General features: G+C 40.9%; 1 protein-coding gene across 14 annotated transcripts in view; it reads left to right on the top strand.

Annotated features, from left to right (window-relative positions):
- Positions 1–20042, top strand: part of cacna1g (calcium channel, voltage-dependent, T type, alpha 1G subunit) — a 155896-nt gene that overhangs the window by 98860 nt on the left and 36994 nt on the right. For 11 of the 14 annotated variants that reach the window (XM_042082569.1, XM_042082567.1, XM_042082565.1 and 8 more), the window contains exons 11-22: positions 1801–1952; positions 2344–2529; positions 4107–4221; positions 4336–4491; positions 8730–8795; positions 10545–10638; positions 11017–11198; positions 11415–11924; positions 12134–12234; positions 13954–14077; positions 16624–16692; positions 17543–17727. In XM_042082569.1, the coding sequence (XP_041938503.1) occupies positions 1801–1952; positions 2344–2529; positions 4107–4221; positions 4336–4491; positions 8730–8795; positions 10545–10638; positions 11017–11198; positions 11415–11924; positions 12134–12234; positions 13954–14077; positions 16624–16692; positions 17543–17727 (1940 nt within the window). The remainder of the gene's footprint in view (positions 1–1800; positions 1953–2343; positions 2530–4106; positions 4222–4335; positions 4492–8729; positions 8796–10544; positions 10639–11016; positions 11199–11414; positions 11925–12133; positions 12235–13953; positions 14078–16623; positions 16693–17542; positions 17728–20042) is intronic. The other 3 variants (XM_042082577.1, XM_042082571.1, XM_042082570.1) reach the window with 1 other exon arrangement.

Genomic DNA, 20042 nt, shown 5'->3' with positions numbered 1-20042 from the left:
GTCAATGAAAATTAAGTGTTGTGTTGTGAACTATGATGTTACTTTGCATACCAAAGGACACTGGGAAAATAGGGGGTGGTGTTTAGCCTACATGGGAAGCCTATGGCCTATACTTCTGTCATTCCACTTTACATTTCAAGTAACTTGCACATTACTTTTAAAACTAGAAAATGTATTCAAAAATCCTCTGTTGAATGAAAGTAACTGTACGTTAAATATCCAATTTTTTCTTGTAACCGTCTTTATGTGGCTCTTCTGAGATTAAAAAAAAATACATTTGGTAAAAGTGTCTCTCCAGGGAAAAAAGGTTGCCAACCCCTGGTTTAGGAGGACGTACGTTGCCTCCTTGCAACTACACTATTTTGTAGGGTAGAAGGTCCTAATTACAGATGGATTATCCTTATTACATCATTACCCAAAGGGCCTCTGTTAAAAATGTTAGAAATGAGCAAATCAGTGTCCAGAAAGATACACTGAATACACTAGAAAAGACAGGGGCATGTCATGCATTATAGTATGTTGATTTCATTATAGTATATTGAATGATCTGTCCCTGTTTTTCTAGTTTATAATAATTATAACATTCATTCACACCTATGACGTACCATACTGATATGCAACTGATTTTGTTTGGTTAAATTTGACCATGACCAGTATACTGGCAACACAACAGCTTTGTTTTTCTTTCCCTGACTTGAATTTTCCAACCTCTATTATTTATACATTTTCATGCAGGAGTTACAGGATACAAGCACTGAGGATTGCTTCTGTTCAAACAGTTTTCTACATTCTTTGAGGCTTATTCAACCACATTCATATCCCTGTATTCATTTTTTACCTTTAGCACTCTGAATTCTTGTGCTACTGCTATTGACTCCTAAAATGGGACTGATGCACTGATGCAAAACCACTTAGCCAAGAGTAATAAACTTTTTAATATAAATGTCCATTCTTGTTGAACTCAGCTTCTTCACTACTTTTGAACTAGGGACATCCTTCTTTATGTGTCTGTGCCCTCTCTCAGGGTAGCATATGTGTTTGGGATAATGGTGTACACAGGGTTTAGGTTGCAGAAGCTCACACACGCTCAAGGTGGTAAAGCGGCCATGACTCAAAGTGTTGAAGTAGGCCTATATAAACCTTTGACTCCTCCTCACCACCTATAATACTGTTGCCAAACTTTTGGTAATGTTAATGTACTCACATTTTGATTGCTAAAACAGATGTTGACTATTTTCTTGACTTACAGGACAAACCATTACTGTGTCATTACTAGTTTGAAATGCAAGATTGATAAGGTCAAAGCCTATGGCAAATCATTTTAATAGTTAATCAAACCACACTCTTATCTGTCATATCATTGTGGATGTGGATGCCATTCTAATTATTAAGAACATAAGTTTGACTGGGAGAAATACCATTATGGATATCCACAAATGATATGACAGATAAGAGTGTGGTTTGATTAAATGTTAAAATGGCTAGCCTTATGGGCCATGGTCCTGTTTGCCATGGTCCTGTCCTTATTTTACGATAATGACTGGAGGACAATACATTATCCCTTACTAGTAGTGTGTTATCACTCAATGCCTGAATTTACATTACATTACATTGATGATGATGATTTGCTTCAGCAGTGACCAGACTCCACAGTATCTGCAATCTGCTGAGTTGACATTTGTTTTGGTGATATGTAGGCCTAATTATACAGGTTTGCATATGGTACAACTTATGTTTGCTGTATTCAAATAACGGTTTGTTTTCTGTCACCCCCATCTCAACCCCACTCTCTTTGCCCAGCCGGATGAATTAACCAATGCCCTGGAAATAAGTAACATCGTCTTTACAAGCCTATTTGCCTTGGAGATGCTGTTAAAAGTCCTAGTGTATGGCCCCTTTGGATACATCAAGAATCCATACAACATCTTTGATGGTATCATTGTAGTCATTAGGTAGGTATTCTTGTTCTTAACTACATATCCAACATTTAAATGCTGTATACACTCAAACTGTCAAAGTGAACAATATAGAGAGCAGGGCATGTCACACATGCCAGTTTTACTCACAGTGACTGCAAGTTAAGTATCATAATGGTGACAATTTGACAATTTGATTGGTCTGCACAGTTCTCAAGTTTTCATAGAGGCTTCAGTCCAGACCGAATTTCCCAACCTCAAATGTTATGGGCGGAGTTAAATTCTGGCTGGCTTCCAGGCTATAGTACAACTATAATTTGCAGAGAAACACCAATATATAGCATGACTTACAATGTCAGTACAATAACTGTATACGTTAAGGCCTATTTTGACCTAACTGCAAGGATGCTCTCTTCTTTCATCCCAGTGTGTGGGAGATTGTGGGCCAGCAAGGGGGTGGTCTGTCAGTGCTGAGGACCTTCAGGCTCATGCGTGTGCTGAAGTTGGTGAGGTTCATGCCAGCTCTGCAAAGGCAGTTGGTGGTCCTGATGAAGACCATGGACAATGTGGCCACCTTCTGCATGCTTCTGATGCTCTTCATCTTCATCTTCAGGTGAGATAAAAGAGTTTGTAGAGTTATTTGTTGTAGAGCATTTCTACACAGGGGCTGTTGTTACAGACGTAAGCCTGGAGTAATTATCCAGAATGGATGCACATCAAGAGTCTACACCAGGGGTGTCAAACAACATACAGCCCGCGGGCCATGTACGGCCCGCACGGTGATTTTGAACGGCCCGCACGTCAGTCCCTCAACAACGAGAGAAAACTTCCCTTGTGTGTGTAATGTGTATCACACCAAATTGGCCCACCATACCTTCCTAACTATGCACAGTATCCCATTAGCTGCATGCAATCAGGCTATTTACAATTTTCTATCGCGTAAAGTTAGTGAACACGTTATCAAAATTAACGCGCACACATTTTGTTTGAGCAGGTTACAGAATACACACGCAGGCACAACTAGGCTACTTGTTGTTTTCTTTTACTAGGCTATCTATATATGGTTATCAGCAGAGCTGATAAGCATATATAGATATGTTGAGCTAATTCACTAATTCATAGGCCAAAACTAAAGGTAACTTTAGCTATAGGGCTGTATCAATTTGTCCAAATGAATAGGTCATCGTAGACATTGTTGTTGTATTATTGCATGTGGATATTGTTATGCTATGTAGGCTACTTTTTTTGCAATGCACGGACCTAAAACCGGGAAACGGACAAATATTGTACACGCGTGAATTCGTTTTTGTGGGGGTGGGTGGGTGGGTGTGCGTATCATACAGTAGCTCTCTCTCTCTCTCTATCTCACACACACACACACACACACACACACACACACACACACACACACACACACACACACACACACAGTACCTTTCTTAGCCACAGTTAATTTTAGTGGTGAGCACAAACAAGTGTTATGGACATTGTTATGCACATTATTGACTGCAGTTTATTCTCATCAATGTCAGTCCATGAATGAATATTGATCAGTTGTTAACTAATAGGCCTAGAAGTTGAATTTGAAAATGTTACTGTTGTAGGCTGTTTGTTTTTTATTTCAGCCACACTGTTTTAAAGTGATTAGGACCATTATTTCACACCAATTTTGAATAAGCCATACTGCAATACCAATTTCATGGTTGCACCATGCACATGTTCGCCGATTATGTGGCCCTCAGTAACCTATAAATTCAATGATGTGGCCCTCTATGAAAATGAGTTTGACACCCCTGGTCTACACCAAACACTGGCAATGGACTATGGATGCACATCTTGAATACAAATTAAATGTGGCTAAATTTGCATAGCTTTAGTAGAACTAGCATAAAACAGATTTGGAGTATGTTTTTCTTCATGCAATGACACTAAAGGTGAAGAAAGACAAGTTTGCAGGATATTTTGAGATTCTGACGCTATGGTGAAAAGAAGGATGTGCTCTTATGATATCTGACTTTTCAGAACTAGCAAAAACTATAAGCAGCAGACCAAGCAAGTGTGAAAACCTAATTTTGTATATCATATGTTATGCCATATGTATGTCTTTTCAATGTATCATATTTTTGATATACCAGAATAATTACATCAATTTGATTCTTACTGTGCTTTATACTTTTGTCTTTTATGAAGTATATTGGGAATGCACTTGTTCGGTTGTAAATTTTCTTCGGAGAGGGCTGGTGATACTCTACCTGATCGCAAGAACTTTGACTCTCTACTCTGGGCTATTGTGACTGTATTCCAGGTAGGTTTCTTGCTCTTTACCTTATTTGCCACTGATGAAGTATCCCTATATCCTGTGCCAAAATGTATGTTTGAGTTTGTATTGTTGTGTTTTGTGCTGGTAATGTGCCACCAGATTCTAACTCAGGAAGATTGGAATAAAGTTCTTTACAATGGCATGGCCTCCACCACCTCTTGGGCAGCACTCTACTTCATCGCGCTCATGACCTTTGGGAACTATGTTCTCTTCAACCTGTTGGTGGCCATCTTAGTGGAGGGCTTCCAGACTGAGGTAAAGCTGATACTCCATGTAGATTATTGCAATTAAGTATGGACTTAAACTCAGACTCTTAAAGAATTCTAAGAAAAATGGCTGCTCATTCATTTGAGCTTTTAAGATGATATCATTTGATTTATTATTTGTCATTCAGCAGACGCTCTTATCCAGAGCGACTTACAGTGAACTAGCTAAAGGGACAGTCCCCTGGGACAACTCAGGGTTAAGTGCCTTGCTCAGGGGCACAGTGGTGGTAGCCCCTGGGATCTAATCACATTTTCATTTGGAAGCCTACAGTACATCCTCAATCACCAGACCACCACCACCCAATAGACCATAACCACCCTTACACTTATTTTGGTCTATGTATTCTAAAAAAAATACTGACAATCCTGTTTATGAAATGATAACTGGAACAGATAGATTTTTTGACTCGCAACGCAAGTCCCTTATTAGTAGCCTGGCCCTGCCCGCTTAGTATCGCCATTCATTTTCAATTAACTGAGATACTAGTCTGGCATCTGATAATACACTAACATTTCCCTCAGATATCCAGGGTGCCGGGCCAATCAGCGACGAGAGGGGATGACACTAGTTTCGAAATTGAAAGTGGCTATGGTAAAAAGTAGTAGCAACGCCTGCAAACATTAACATAAAGAAATTGCAGTCGGAATAATGTGTACATTTATGTACAACAAAGGTAGGCCTAAATGCATTGAACTTGACTGCCAATGTGGTTTATTATCAGTTTGTAAAGGTTAGGTGAAGGAAGTAATGTAAGGAATCGTATCCCTGATCAATGTGATTGGTTAGGCTGGACCTATGAGTTAACACAAGGTCTACGCCCAGTAGGATGCTAGAGTTGGAAATGTTTCCCAGTCACAAGAGGTCAGACTCTCTTCACGAAGTGAAACGAAGTAGTGCGTCTGGAAACCAGGCTACCTTATTATGCTCAGGGAAGTTGCAGCCTGCCTAGGACTGAATGAATGGCGGGTGAACCTGTGCTACATGTGCAGGCTGGGGAGTTGCAGAAGCAAAAGCCTGAGGAGCATAAGGCTGTAGGAGCCTATTCACTCACAAACTAGATTATTTTTAGGAACTGTGGCAGTAGACATTCAACACTTCAACCATACAGTAGCTCAAATTGGTTGTCTCTTGGCATGTTGCTTTATGGCTATTTCTTATGCCTTTCCTCCCTTAGCTCTCTCTCTTGTTTTAATGCATCCTTAATCTTGCCTTAAGTTTTTTTTCTGACATTGTGTTGGCAGATGGAGACACAGTAAATTCATAAATCTACAGTGTAACATGTGTAGTTACTGTATGTAGCATTTTGCAATTGTTTAAAAACAATGCCCTTGATTGAAAAATTATATAATAGTCCTGAAGTAATGAAGGTGTATTATCATACAAACAGCATTTTCTCTGTACAGAATAGCTATTGCAAAATGTTCAAGCATTATTTTTGTTTTATTTATCTGTATGACCTAGAAGCCTGTAGTTGCGTAGAATTAGGTCTATTATACCAACAGAAAGTAATCTTCTAACTTTAAAGCAACACCAAAGAACTTTTCCTCTGTCGCACGCACGCTATTTGTTTATCCAACGGCTTTGTAAATAACGATGTCCATAGACAAGGTAGAATATGTAGTTTCTTCTTAAAGAAATTTGTAGTTTCCATCGAACTACAGATCCGCTACCCGATCTGGCAAACTTACATAGTGCGGTTATAGCCGATAGAGGGCCGCGAAGCGAATGCAGAAGTGCCGTTCACCCTGTTACGAGTTGATGAACCACGGAAACAATTTTAAAAACATTATTTTAAGGGACAAAAAACTCTTTGGTGTTGCTTTAATGCATGCAGCCTTATATTGGAAACAAGAACACTTAGGTGATTGGGACCGGCATTCGACATTTCCATTTTAAGTATAAGTATAAGTATATATACTTTTTTGATCCCGTGAGGGAAATTTGGTCTCTGCATTTAACCCAATCGGTGAATTAGTGAAACACAAACAGCACACAGTGAGGTGAAGTACACACTAACCCCGGCGCAGTGAGCTGCCTGCTACAACAGCGGCGCTCGGGGAGCAGTGAGGGGTTAAGGGCCTTGCTCAAGGGCACTTCAGCCGCGGCCCACTGGTCGGGGCTCGAACCGGCAACCCTCCGGTTACAAGTCCAGAGTGCTAACCAGTGGGCCACGGCTGCCCACGTGTGCCCATTTTAACATTGACACATTTAATTTCAAGAATATTATGAAAACACATTATTCATGATAGAACTGTAAAGACAATTTTGAAAAATCGTAAGCAAAAGTAGGGGTTAAAAATGTAAGTGCTTAAACAAAAAACTCGATGTGTATTTTAAAGACCAAAAAAAATATTACTTCAAACATAATCTTACTTATTGAGATACTGAATTCGAGTATCTCTGCAATTGCTGTATCGTTTGGATTCTACGTCAAGCCTCACAAAATGTCCCACTATGTTGATGTGATGGAGACGGGCAAGAATGGAGTAGATGAATCAATATCCTCTCTGTCACTCTGTCACACTCTGGGTATAGAATGTCAGAGAAATGGCATTAATCCTTTTCAAATGTTATCAAGTACATCTAGAGCCTGTTGATCTGACAGGCTAATGCCCGCTGTGTCTTCAGGTGGGAGCAGCAGTTTCTGCTTGTTCATGCCACCCTCTATCACAGCCTCATGATGAAGTGCTTCTCTGCATGCCATATCATACTGACATATCCATACTCCTCCAAAAGCTAGCTAGATATGGTCTATCCCAAATACATACAACTTATATGGGATAGAAGAAAGATTACATGTTTTGGTTGAATATGCGGTTGGAGATAAATCAGATATGGTATGATTATAGTTGTTGCCCGGGGCCCATTACCCGCATGATATGAAAATATGAGATGGAAAAGTTGCATATTCTTTGCACGTTCTCAGTTCAGTTCATGATTTATATCAACAAAATATGAACTCGTGAGCAGATTCATATTTGAACCCTGGAATAATCTCCATTTCTGCACTAGTAACTGCAGGATAATGGTGTAAGAGGGGATGCTGACATAAAGTAACTCAAGTAGATGGAGAGAAGAGTAGGCGAGGAGCAAACAGTTCAGGCCAGATAAGGTAGAACCACTGAGACAACAGGAATGAGGAGAAGTCCGTGAATATTGCACCATATACAACAGAAACTTCTGTTGGAACAGCTCAAAGCAAGAGAGAGGAGAGACTGCTGGCGGTTACTTAGTGTTTTCTGTATCATGTCCGTTAAGCGTTGTTCTTAGCATCACTAACAGCGGGAGCTGGAGGACAAAAGGGAAAAGAGTGACCTACACAGTGGGCCTTATTCATCATCCTTGTCAGATAGGCTGGAACGGTTTTAGCAGCACTTGGCAACAGCAATCAGATATAAGTAGGGTCAAGAAGAAAGGGAAACAGTGAAGCAAATACAATACATCTCTTTGATATATAAGCTTCTTTCGTCTCAACAGCCTACAACTAACAGTTTCTCACCAGTTTATTTAAAAAATGCTGGGTTCATTTAAGCAATCTTATAAATCTTTATACAAACTATTATAATGGTGTACTTAATATCCTCATTTGTTGATGGGGCCCAGCACTGATTCAGTAGTCTCCTCTCCTCCATATATCCTTCAGTATACAACTACTGTACCTTTTGTGTTCTGGTATTGCCAAAACATATTTGGGCCATACATTTGAATTTTTAGGAACATACATTCATTGAATAACAATAGGCCTTATGATTGATTAGGCCTAATTTTAATAGAAGTGTTTACCAGGGCCAATTCTCTGGGATTCACTGAGACCCAACATCTATTTTTTATTCAATATATGTACACATGTATAGTTTTTCTCATGTCATCTTTCTTTATTTTTAGAAAAAATGCCATAAACTGTAAATTATGCCCCACACTACTCTCTTCTACTTTTAGAAGGCAATATCTCATGGCTGCTTGCATGCTCAGGTTTGGTATGTGCAATAATTGTACTCAAAGAATTTTGTTACAAGGCTTATTGAATTGTCAGTGTAAAAGGCTGCCGTAAGTAAAAACGCTGCATGCAGTATGTGTTTACACTGCAACTGAAACGTACTACCTCTACAGCATGCCTGATACCTGTTTCTTCGGTACTGTATTTTCTTCTCTTATCTGCCTGTCATTTTATTTACTGTGGTTGAAAACATGAATAAACAAAAAAGAATGACACATTTTCACTTCAGGAAGTGACCAAGAAAGAGGATTTGCAGGGCCAGTTGAGCTGTATTCAGCTGCCGGTAGACTCAGGGGTATGTAGTTCTTTGCATGACGTATCCCAAGTGAGACTAACCAGGAGGATCCCCAGCATTTGTCAGCAATGTGACCTGTGGTTGTTTTTGGAGAAGCAGACTCAACTCAAAGCCCCTGTTGAGAAAACTGAGGTTTAGAGAATGTTATAAACAGTAAAGACGTAAGTTCTTGCTCATTACTAAGTACGCAATCTTTCAATTAAGTAAGCAATGAAATGAATAATTTTTTAGATTAGACTATAGTCCAATCATATCATGGATGAGGGTGTTTTAGGAGGGTCTGCTTCTGAACATGTAGCACTGTCTATCACCTCTCTCTGGACACCTCATTGTTCCTGTTCCTATTCCTGTTCATATCCACACAGCTGTGCTAGGTGAGAAAGTTATAGCAGTGAGAACCTTGGTCAGTATGACAACATACCAGTTTTAGTTAGTTAGTTTAGTTAGAGGACAATATCCTCACAACTACCCAGTAACTTTGTTTTTCAAATCTCCATTTATCTTACAGATTGCATATAACCCTGTCTGTGTCTTTCAATTGAATGTAATTGTGAACAAACCTAGCCTACTGTTCTCACTAGGATTTACTTGGATACTAGGATTGAGAGTTCATGTAACTTAAACCCAACCAGAATCCAATCACATTTTAATGACCAGGCTGCACCAGGCCACTATTTCTTTGTCCATAGATGAGCTGTCTCATCTATGTCTCTGAGGGGTAGCCTCTGTTTGAAGTCAGGGGGGGGGGGGGGGGGGGTGCGGGCAGCAGATTTATAGTAAACCTATTTCACCCTAACCCTACTTACTATGAATGTGGTATTTTCAGAATTGGGCAAGATACTTTTTTGAAGACTGAAAAAGTATTGGAAAAGAAATGACTGAGGCGAATGACTATGACTTATTATTAGTATTATTGTTATTAATGAAAAACAATAAACTCATAATGCTGAACTCTGCTGAACTCAACCTATCACAGCTGTCTATGCATTTCGGTTATCCAAGTTCTTTTTTTCCACATGGGAAAAGGTGTTTACTCTTGTCTTTTAGAAGAGTCTGTGTTCCACTGTTTCTTACTTTCAAATTGTTTTATGTCTTCATTAATTTGTCAGATGTTTTGTAGTGATGTATAACTTCATTGGAAAACACTTCTCCATTAAAATTACACATTGTTTGGGTTTACCTTTGTTGTATGGATATGTTTATTGCAATTTGCTATGATTCTATTGGTTTGTATGTGTTGATGATTCCAAGGTTTTCCTCTTAACTTTCCATTTCCATTTCTGCTAGTCTAACTACTACCACTAACCCTAAACCTAACTTTATGCCCAATCATACTATTATTATATATTACCATCATCATTTATTATTATTATTACAATTATTATTATAATTATTGTGGTTGTAGTAGTAGTAGTAGTAGTAGTAGTAGTAGTAGTAGTAGTAACAGAAGTATTGACTGTACCTTGTTAGAGACCTGTGTCTTTATCATATCTATTTAAAGTAGTAGCATGCATAATTGTGTTATATAGTTAATGTGTGTTTGGATTTGCAAAATGTAGAACATTATACTTTGTATAACATTGTCTGAGGATAACTGTAACCTCATAAGTAAGAGCAGGCAGATCTATCCAGTCAGAACCCCACCAGCAACAGCAACACAACACAATCTATACACATAAATACACACATTTTGCTTGCACCTTCCATTTTAGCTGTACCTCACCTTTTGCATTTTCTCTGTGTGTGAAGGGAGATGAATCAAAGTCTAATTCAGAGATGGACCTTTACTCTCAAAGTATGGAAGACGTGACCAATGGCAAGGGGGATGTGGTTGCCTCTACTGGTAAGACCAGCAAGGATTAACGAGCCTATTTTATACAATGGATATTCATCTTACTGTAGGTCATCTCCATCACAACGTTATGTTGCATTGTGACTCATCCCCTCACTTCATTTAGCTCGATACAAAAGATCCTTTAGTCTTATTGTCCAAACAGGTATACAGTATGCAAACGAGTATATGACTCCATGAAGTTTGATTTTTTAGTTTGTCGCAGCAGTTTTCCGTGTGCTGATTTTGTTTCCATTGCTGATAACTACTGTAGGTACACAGTAAAACATTTTGAAGCTGGAAATGGCACATCATCCATTTTTGAAGCTCTTGCTGGGAAACAGTGTGTTTCTGCCTTTATCGTGTTATACGACTTCACTGTGTTTGTAGTGGTGCCTATCAATGGACATGTGGACCTCAAGACGAGCCTTACCCCTCCACTCATCACCCACACTGCTGCCACACCCATGCCCATTCCCAAAATTGCAGGAGGAGGTGACCCTGCCTTAACCTTTGAGTCCCGTAGGAGCAGCAATATCCCCATAGACCCCAGCTTCTACAACAAATCTCCTGTAAGTGTCTTTTTAAAAAAAATTCTATCATAATAGTCGAATGGTTGGTAATGGTTTTACCGTTTGGGTCATGTGTGACAATAAAGTGCCAAGCCAAAGACAAAAGAATAACAAACACATTGAGTGACAAACTGCTTGTATTGGACTAAAGTTCCTCTGTCTTCCTCCATCTCCATCGGTGTCCTGGTGTCTTGTGCTCCCCTCCCCCAAATGCAGTCAAGTGTCCGCAGCTCACCTCCTCATGTGCCCTGGAGCTCCACCAGCAGCTGGAACAGCCGTCGGTCCAGCTGGAACAGCCTGGGCCGAGCCCCTAGCCTCAAGCGCCAGAAGCGGCAGAGCGGTGAGCGCCGCTCACTCTTGTCAGCTGACGGCCAGTCCAGTTCTGAGGAGGAAGAGGTCAGTGGAGCTGACGCCGGGGGAGGGGGAGACAGGTTGTCCGAGTGCGACAACGCCTCCCTGGGCCGGACAGACTCTTTTGGCCAGCGGCCGCAACACCGCCGCATGGAGTCTGTGGAGACTCGTAGCTCGCTGGACTTGCCACCGGACACACTGCAGGTCCCCTACCTCTACCGCTCGGCCAGCATCCACAGCGCTCGGCCCCCTCATCCCCAGCTCACGGCTGCTCAGGACTGCAATGGGAAGAGCTCCCCCTCAGCTGCTACCAACCAGCTCTCCTTAGATGAGCACCACAGTGAGGATGACAACGCTGAGGAGGAGGGCAACATGGTGAATGCACTTTATACTTTTGAAAACTGTAACTGTAGTGAATCATTAGTTTTTAATCAATATTCCTCAGGTTGTTGATATAAATACAGTATTAAACAATATATATTACAGTAGTAGTACACTACAGTGTCAGTTCTTATCCATGCCATTTCAGTGAGTACATGCATAGTTTCTAAAAGGCTGTTCCATTTTGCCACTACTTGCTTCAGAGTCGACGGTTGCGTCTACTTCGCTGGCTCTCACAAAAACAGCCTGAATGGTGTCGCCAACGAAGCAGCTGGTCCCTCTACCTGTTTCCACCCGAATGCAGGTTGGCCTTTCTCTTAACCCGTTTCATTCCTTTTTAAATGCTGCTTTTGATCTTCGTATTTAATGACTCACAAACTGTAAAATTGGAGGCGACTTCCTGCAACCTCTTGTTCATTCTGGAGTGCTCATAATGCTCTCTGTATCTTGCAAGTTGCATGGTGTGGGACTGTATTTTCCCAACCACGTGGATGTGGCTTTCCTTTGGAACACCCCCCCCCCCCCCCGTCTTGTTTCATCCTCCCTACTGCTCTTTGAAGTGCTTGTCTCCTCACATCACAGCTAGTGAGTGAACACGCTTATTACAGGAGGAAGAAGTGACAGAGAGGGGGTGAGGGAAGGAGCGTCACAGCGCTTTACTAATTAAACATCAAAGCAAGGGATCATCCTCCCCTCCACTCCACCACCACACATGGAGTCTCTGCTAGAGATGCAGTTTCAAGCATTTCCTCATAATCATGTGCTATTTAATGAGTTAACGATTTTATTCTCACAATGGCTCAATTGAATAAAAGATGTATAACATTTTCAGCATAACACTTTTAGTTGTATAACATTGCATCAGCTTAATGACAATCAGCATAATTCTCAAGAATAATCCTGAAGGTGGTTGTAAACGACCACTGGCAATCACTGATTGAACCAAATGCAGGAAAACCCGTGGTCAGAGAAGCTTAGCTGGTCATTAGTCATGTCACCCGTTTTGGGGTCAGTGATAACAAAGTGGATGGTGATATTCCAGTTAGCTGTAAATACCAAGAGATCAGTCTTTGACACACAGAGCTGAAGGGGCCGGTCCCTGAGCCAAACTGAGATGTCATTAAAGTGTGCTGAGCATCATCAATGATGCCAGCATCATGCCCTGGCAGATGGTGTATTTTGTCATTAGCTGACAGTGTTTTGTGATAGAACTGTGTCATATGACAATTATTTGTGATTGTCAAAACAAATTCAAATGACTAAAACATTTGATAGTCATTTGAATGATAATATGAATTACTTGTGTAAAAAAGGTAGGTGTAGAAATATAAAAGGCATTGTACAAAATCACTGCTAGTCAGTGATATTTGAAACAGTTGAAGCCTCTTGAGTGCTCCTGAATGCATTGCCATACATCAATATTCCCACTGTCAGTATACTTCATTAGGTATTCCCCATTGCTTTGACATGCGCTATATTGGCTGAGTCTCCAGAGGAAGGGTAAGGTAGTGGAACCCAAGCGGGTTGCTTTGTGTTCGTACACACTGTGTCCTGGACTCTCTCTCCATCTCAACCAAATGCACAAGAGCTGATGGCATGAGAAAACTTAGACAAGAGATGGTTGGCATGGCAACCTTTCAAAAATATGGCTGTTTCAGACACTGCACAGAATAACTAGAGCAGCAACTACTCAGTGTCAAAAATGAATTGATCCATCTACATTAGCTTGACAACTTCAACTTCAACTAATATACTAATACTGTACTATACATGTATTATACATGTCTGGTGGTTTGACAAACTTGTCACATTTGGATTCATACATAGTCTCTTACTTTGTGTGTAGCTGTATTATGCACTGATATATTGCAGGTGCATTTACGTACTCACTCCGACAACACAGATTGTTAGACAGGTAGTTTTGTGACAGAGATACCAGGCTACTACTTGTAGATATCAGACATTGAATGCATAGTCTTGTGTACTACATGTGAAATACATAATACATGTTTATTTCTGACAGGTTTCGTGTCATTTGCAATAAGATCATCGGCCACAAAATGTTTGACCATGTGGTTCTTCTTATCATCTTCATCAATTGTATCACTATTGCCATGGAAAGGCCCAGGATTGATCCAAGCAGTGCTGTGAGTGCAACACACACACACACACACACACACACACACACACACACACACACACACACACACACACACACACACACAGAGAGAGAGAGAGAGAGAGAGAGAGAGAGAGAGCAACAGATGATATACTTTTGGTTTCCATTTACTGTTGAAGAGAAAAACACAAAATTGTGTTGAAAATGAAAATGTTATTTAAGTCCAGTTGAGACCAGTATGATATCTGGCAAAAGTAGAAATGACCAAATGGATACACAATACAGTAGGTCATGTAGTTGATGATGGGGCTCTGAGCTATGACTAGCACTGAGGAGCAGATCTATGTATGTTACATACTTGCCAGTTTTCATATATACAGTACATACATGCAATGCCTAATCAATCTCTATGCGCTCCCATTTCCCCTCAACCTTCACATTAACGTATATACATGAGTACGAAAAGCACAGCTTTGCATTCTTTTCTCATGCAGCAGGCAGTGTGTGGTTGTATACTGTACAGTATGTGCAGTCTCTTTGTAGTATTCTACTGTATGCAGTATTGATACATTTATAAGCACATAGCGAGAAGTCTAAAACAGATACTAACATGTTAGTACTTCTGCCTTCGCGTTGTACACTCTGTATACATTATCGTTGGTGTTACTGTAATCTTTTATAATCAAAGAATGCAAGCACCCTCTATGTAGGCGTATCTGCAAAAGGAAAAATACAAGCGGAAATGGTCATCCATCATATATTCAAGTTAGACTGTTGATTTGAGCTTCATCAGAGAATATTTAAAATTAATTGTGAAAAATGGATGTGAAAGTGGATCTCCAGACATCCTGAAGCTCACGGAGGAGGTTTTCACAATTTCACAATGAAATCTTCATGACATAATATAACATTAGTGGACAGGTTGTTCTCCACTCCACTCCAGCTTTCCAACACATCATGTAAAAATAATGCTGTGGGTGTTTGCAGTCAACAGCTTCTGAAATCATCAGTTGGAAATTTGGGAAATACTGTGTGTGTGCGTGTGTGTGTGTGTGTGTGCGTGTGTGTGTGTGTGTGTGTGTGTGAGTGAGTGAGTGAGTGAGTGTTTGGTGTCACTTGGAATTCTGCTTGCCATCTGATACCAGCATTATTTATTTATTCACATAAAGCGTTTCCTGGATGGGGCTTTCTCTTGAGAGGAAGAATTTTGCTTCCTGTTACTTTTATTTGCTGCTAGGCTAAGTGTGAAAGAAATGATTAAGATCCTCTGTAACAATGGCATGATCAAAAAGTACAGTTGTTCAAGCATTGTGGCAAGTGGCAAGTGTTTTCTTTTCTGTGAAGAAGAAGAAACTACATCAGCTACCACAAACCCTCAGATGGGGTATTAATATTCCATGCATAGAAATATTTTCATTTGGATATCAACAGCCATGGCTACACTTCCCACCTGAGTCACAGTGATGTCTGGGCTCCTATCTGGGAAACCCTGTTCAGTAAGCTAATGAGAGAGGGATGGGTGAAGGAGCTGAGTAGATGAGAAGGTAGATGGAGATCTTAGGGGACGAGATTGGCACATTTCTGGCTGTGTGAGCGATGGGGTATGTGTGTGTGTGTGGGGGGGGGTGGGGGGGGGGGGGTGGGGCAAGTGCTATGTGCTGTGTGCACATGCAGCTGAGAGTATGAACTGAGAGCAGTTATCCAGAACATCTGAAATATCATATGTTCTCCCTGTGAAGTCACCATTCCTCAGATGGTTCCCATGAGAGAGAGGGAGTGAGAAAGAGAGAGTGAGAGAGAGAGAGAGAGAAAGAGAGAGAGAGAGAGAGAGACTTGAGGGAGTGAATGAGTGAGTGAGAGCACCCTGACTGTGTGAGACTTCAGAGGTCATGGGAAAGACAGACCCAGGGGTCCTGTAGCTCACACAAGTGTAGGAGGAAGAGAGAGAGAGAGGAAGAGAAGAAGAACAAATAAGCAGAAGACTGTCTGTTGTCTGCATTCCTCTAGTGAGGCTTTTTATAGCTGAAAACACAAAAGGTGAAACTTGCAGAAGTCTTATGGAAATGTGCACGCATTACAGTCAAGCACACTAGAGTGGGAAATGGATTAGAGTCTTTCTAAAGATGTAAGGTTACTGAGACTTGAGGAATGTAAACAAAGTATAAACACTCAAGAATCTAAGAGTGTTTATCGCCTTTGCGAACGTCCGTGTCTGTCAGAATTATTCTGTAATCTATAAACCAGAATAAATAGATTATGTGACAGTCAGAATACATGCATAGCCTTGTATTTAACACAAGAGAGTTTACAGAATTTTAGCATTAATAAGAATGCAACCGGAATGCAAACGTGAACATTATGTGTACATACAGACAGTCAAACCTACACACATACATGGAACAAAGGAAACTATGGTTTTGGTCTGGTCCTTGGTCTGGTCCTTGGTCTGGTCCTTGGTCTGGTCCTTGGTCTGGTCCTTGGTCTGGTCTGGTCCTTGGTCTGGTCCTTGGTCTGGTCCTTGGTCTGGTCGTTGCTCACCAGTCATTTGTCCTTTTTCTCCCTCCCTGCCTGCAGGAGCGCATTTTCCTCAAGATGTCCAACTACATATTCACTGCCATCTTCGTGACCGAGATGACAGTAAAGGTAGGTGACAGAAGTGGTATTTGTCCTGGTGGGTGTGATGAGGTCCTACTGACAGCAAGTTAACAGACACAGTTCATCTCCTGACTGGGGCTCAAATGTGGGCCACCTCCGTAGCTCTCTGTGTTTTTGAGCAAGCTGTGACTCAAAGCACAAATGAAACACAAGATGACTGCTCCATAGACCTATTATGCTGTGTAGGTGTGGAGCAATCTAGACCGTAATATGTTTATAGTGCTGTGTTTGCTACTGCATAGAGATTAGTTATTGAAATGAATTAAACAATGCTACGATGGCCTTTGGAATGGAGACACACGCAAAGGGATTTTATGTGTGGACAGAAAAGTTCACCAACAATAGTCTGGAAGGTCTAGGGCTTCTGTGATCAAATTCCTGCTTTATGCCAGGTCACACCTACTCGGAAGATCTTCAAATGGAAATCATGGCTGAGAATAATGATACTCACAGGAGGTTAATTAAGGAGACTGACAAAATAAAGGGGCAAAAAGTATTCCAGAGGCTGGAAGACTCAGATAGGGGCACAGAGTGTCTGGCTTCCCATCCACATGACATGCCTTTGTTCCATTGAGGTTTGATCATTTGTGGTTGATGTATTTGGGACAAGTAGAAACATCATTAAGCTTGTATTGTTCTCTGTTCCTCTAAAATATTTCTGCCGGATCTGAAATGTATTTCTGGAACAGATTTCCTTCCAAAATACACAAGATTTATAAAAATCTTTTTGTAGGTGCTTCATATGAATTATTAAACATTAAAGGTTTGTTTCTAGATCTGTTGAATGCTAATCAACCATTATGATAGTAGGCATCTGCCTTGTTTTTTCTGTCTTTAGGTCGTTGCATTGGGCTGGTGCTTTGGAGAGAAAACCTACCTGAAGAGCACGTGGAACATTCTGGATGGATTGCTGGTGATGATCTCCGTTATTGACATACTTGTGACCCTGATCTCCAACAGTGGGACCAAGATCTTAGGGATGTTGCGGGTCTTGAGGTTGCTAAGGACTCTCCGTCCTCTCAGGTAAGCTGTCCGTCCCTCACAGTAACACTGTCTGCACACCATCACTAAAAGGCCACAACATGGCTGAGTGAAAGTGAAAAATGTATAGACAAAAATCACCACTGATGTGTGCTGATTGGTTATAAGATAATAAGACATCAATGGTGGATAGGAAAGTACAATTTTCTATCCATAATTGAAAAGGCATATCTCAGCAACGAAATCAAATATCAGTCTGACATTTTCATATGATAGTCATTAAGACATAGGGGTCTGTTTGGCCAAAAATGAGCACATGGTGACATGGTGACGAATCCAATCCTTTTGTGTTGAATTGCTATGGAATATCCCCTACTGTAGGTTTGTGAGGTCCAGATAACCTGTTCCAACACAGTTGGTGTTGGTGCCACCTCATGTGGCTGTGCAGGCTGATGTGTGAGCCAAATACCTGCCTACAGGTGGGGCAAGAGAGCCCCGATGTTGGGATCATATCTGCTGTCCGCTGATGTCATTGGGCATCATGTAGACAAGGCCACAAACATGTGTGGTATGAATGGCAGCACAAGTGGCATAAGTGGGGAAAAGCTGTTATGATGGTAATGGCAGCACATACAGATAAGTGGGGAAAAGCTGTTATGATGGCAGTGAAGGCTAAATATCCCAATACTCCAGTAATGGCAGTGATGCAGTTTTTGTTGCAACCCTAGATCAGAGTATAAACTAAAAGTTAAAGATATTATATTGTATTCATATCAAAATATTTTATAAATATTATTAAGCATGTTAGTAAATTTTCGATTATTTCATCAGTGCAAAATTATTATATCAGATAGTCTCATCAGAATGCAAAATATCCAGATGTGTCTATCAGAAAGACTGCATTGCACTGGCTCAGTGTGGTGTACAGATAAGGAGCTTCAGTCACAGTAGCTGCCATCCCGCCAGTGCTTGATGGTTCAGCCCCTTGTGTGTCAGGGCCATTGTTTTAGTTCACCGCATCCCTGGCAAGGAGCACCGCCCTAGGAGAAGCAAAGCACTGTGAATTAAACATGAGTCAGTATTGGCTCCCTTTCTCCTCTGGTGTTAGACTGCCTCCAGCTTTAAGAGTCGACCGCTCGACCGCGGAGAAAACCAAATGGCACAACCTCTCCTACTTTTGGAGATTCAACAATCTGCGTGACACCATATACATCATTGGGTACGTTGGCCGAAAAATGGCCATTCTGTTCAACTGAGATACATAAAGGGACAGATGTAGAGCTATAAAGCTGCCAGGCAGCTACAGCCAAGTTCTTTAGCAAAGGAGGTGCTGCAGAGGTGGGTTGTGAACGTGCATTTATGCCACTGACAGCCTCATCCTCCAGAGCCCACAGGATGCTGTGGCATACATCTCTCTCTCTCGCTCTCTCTCTCTCTCTCTCTCTCTCTCTCTCTCGCTCTCTCACGCTGTCTCTCATGCATCTGTTGCTATATCACTTATGTGTGGCCTCGTTATGTGCTGTGGACTTGACCCCAAAGCTGTCCAAGTACCTTGTGTGTGTGTGTGTGTGTGTGTGTGTGTGTGTGTGTGTGTGTGTGTGTGTTTATGAAAGTGCTGTATACCCCTCAATAGAAATGTTAATCATGTTGTTTTGCAAGAACAGGGAACACAGTGTGTGTGATTATGTGGATGTGCTGACAGAATGATGTATAGAGTTTATGAAGGAAAGAGAGAGTATGTTAAGACTCCATTTATCACCTCACTGACCCCCCAGGTTGAGCTGTGGTTTCAGAAGCTGGTAAAAGTGTAAAACTTACAAAATAGTATGCAATCTATCAAATGGCATGATTTCCTGCTATTGTATAATTGATGTATTTACTTATTAATGTTCCTTCATGCTTGCCTTTGTGCCCCAGAGCAGTGGTGAGCATTTTGGCAGCTGAGGGTCTAAATATATTTTACTCGTACATTACCATTGTGCATATAGATGTACTTAAAGTTATCCAAATTCTTTGAGTTATTGAATATGTTTTCAGTATCTCTAATACACAGTAGCTGCACACAGCAGGCCAGTGTTATTTGCGGAGCTGAATGGCTAGTTTTGTGAACATTGGGTTGTAGCTTGTTACTACTGTTGGACAGAGGTGCCATTTTTGTTTTAACAATGTTTGGCACATGACCGGGACCAGGACCTTTGAATCTATGGATATCTTTCTGACATAACTGAAGTAATGTAACGTTAGCCATGCTAGGTCTGCAGTGGGAACCATAGGCCAATTTTCAAGACAGTTTAATAAAGACTGCTGCTCATAATATGTCATAAACATTTCCCAACTTGTATGTGTTGTTAAGTCGT

This window comes from Alosa sapidissima, chromosome 24 (assembly GCF_018492685.1).
Source record: "Alosa sapidissima isolate fAloSap1 chromosome 24, fAloSap1.pri, whole genome shotgun sequence".
NCBI classification, from domain to species: Eukaryota; Metazoa; Chordata; class Actinopteri; order Clupeiformes; family Clupeidae; genus Alosa; species Alosa sapidissima.
This window is presented reverse-complemented; position numbering and strand designations above follow the sequence as displayed.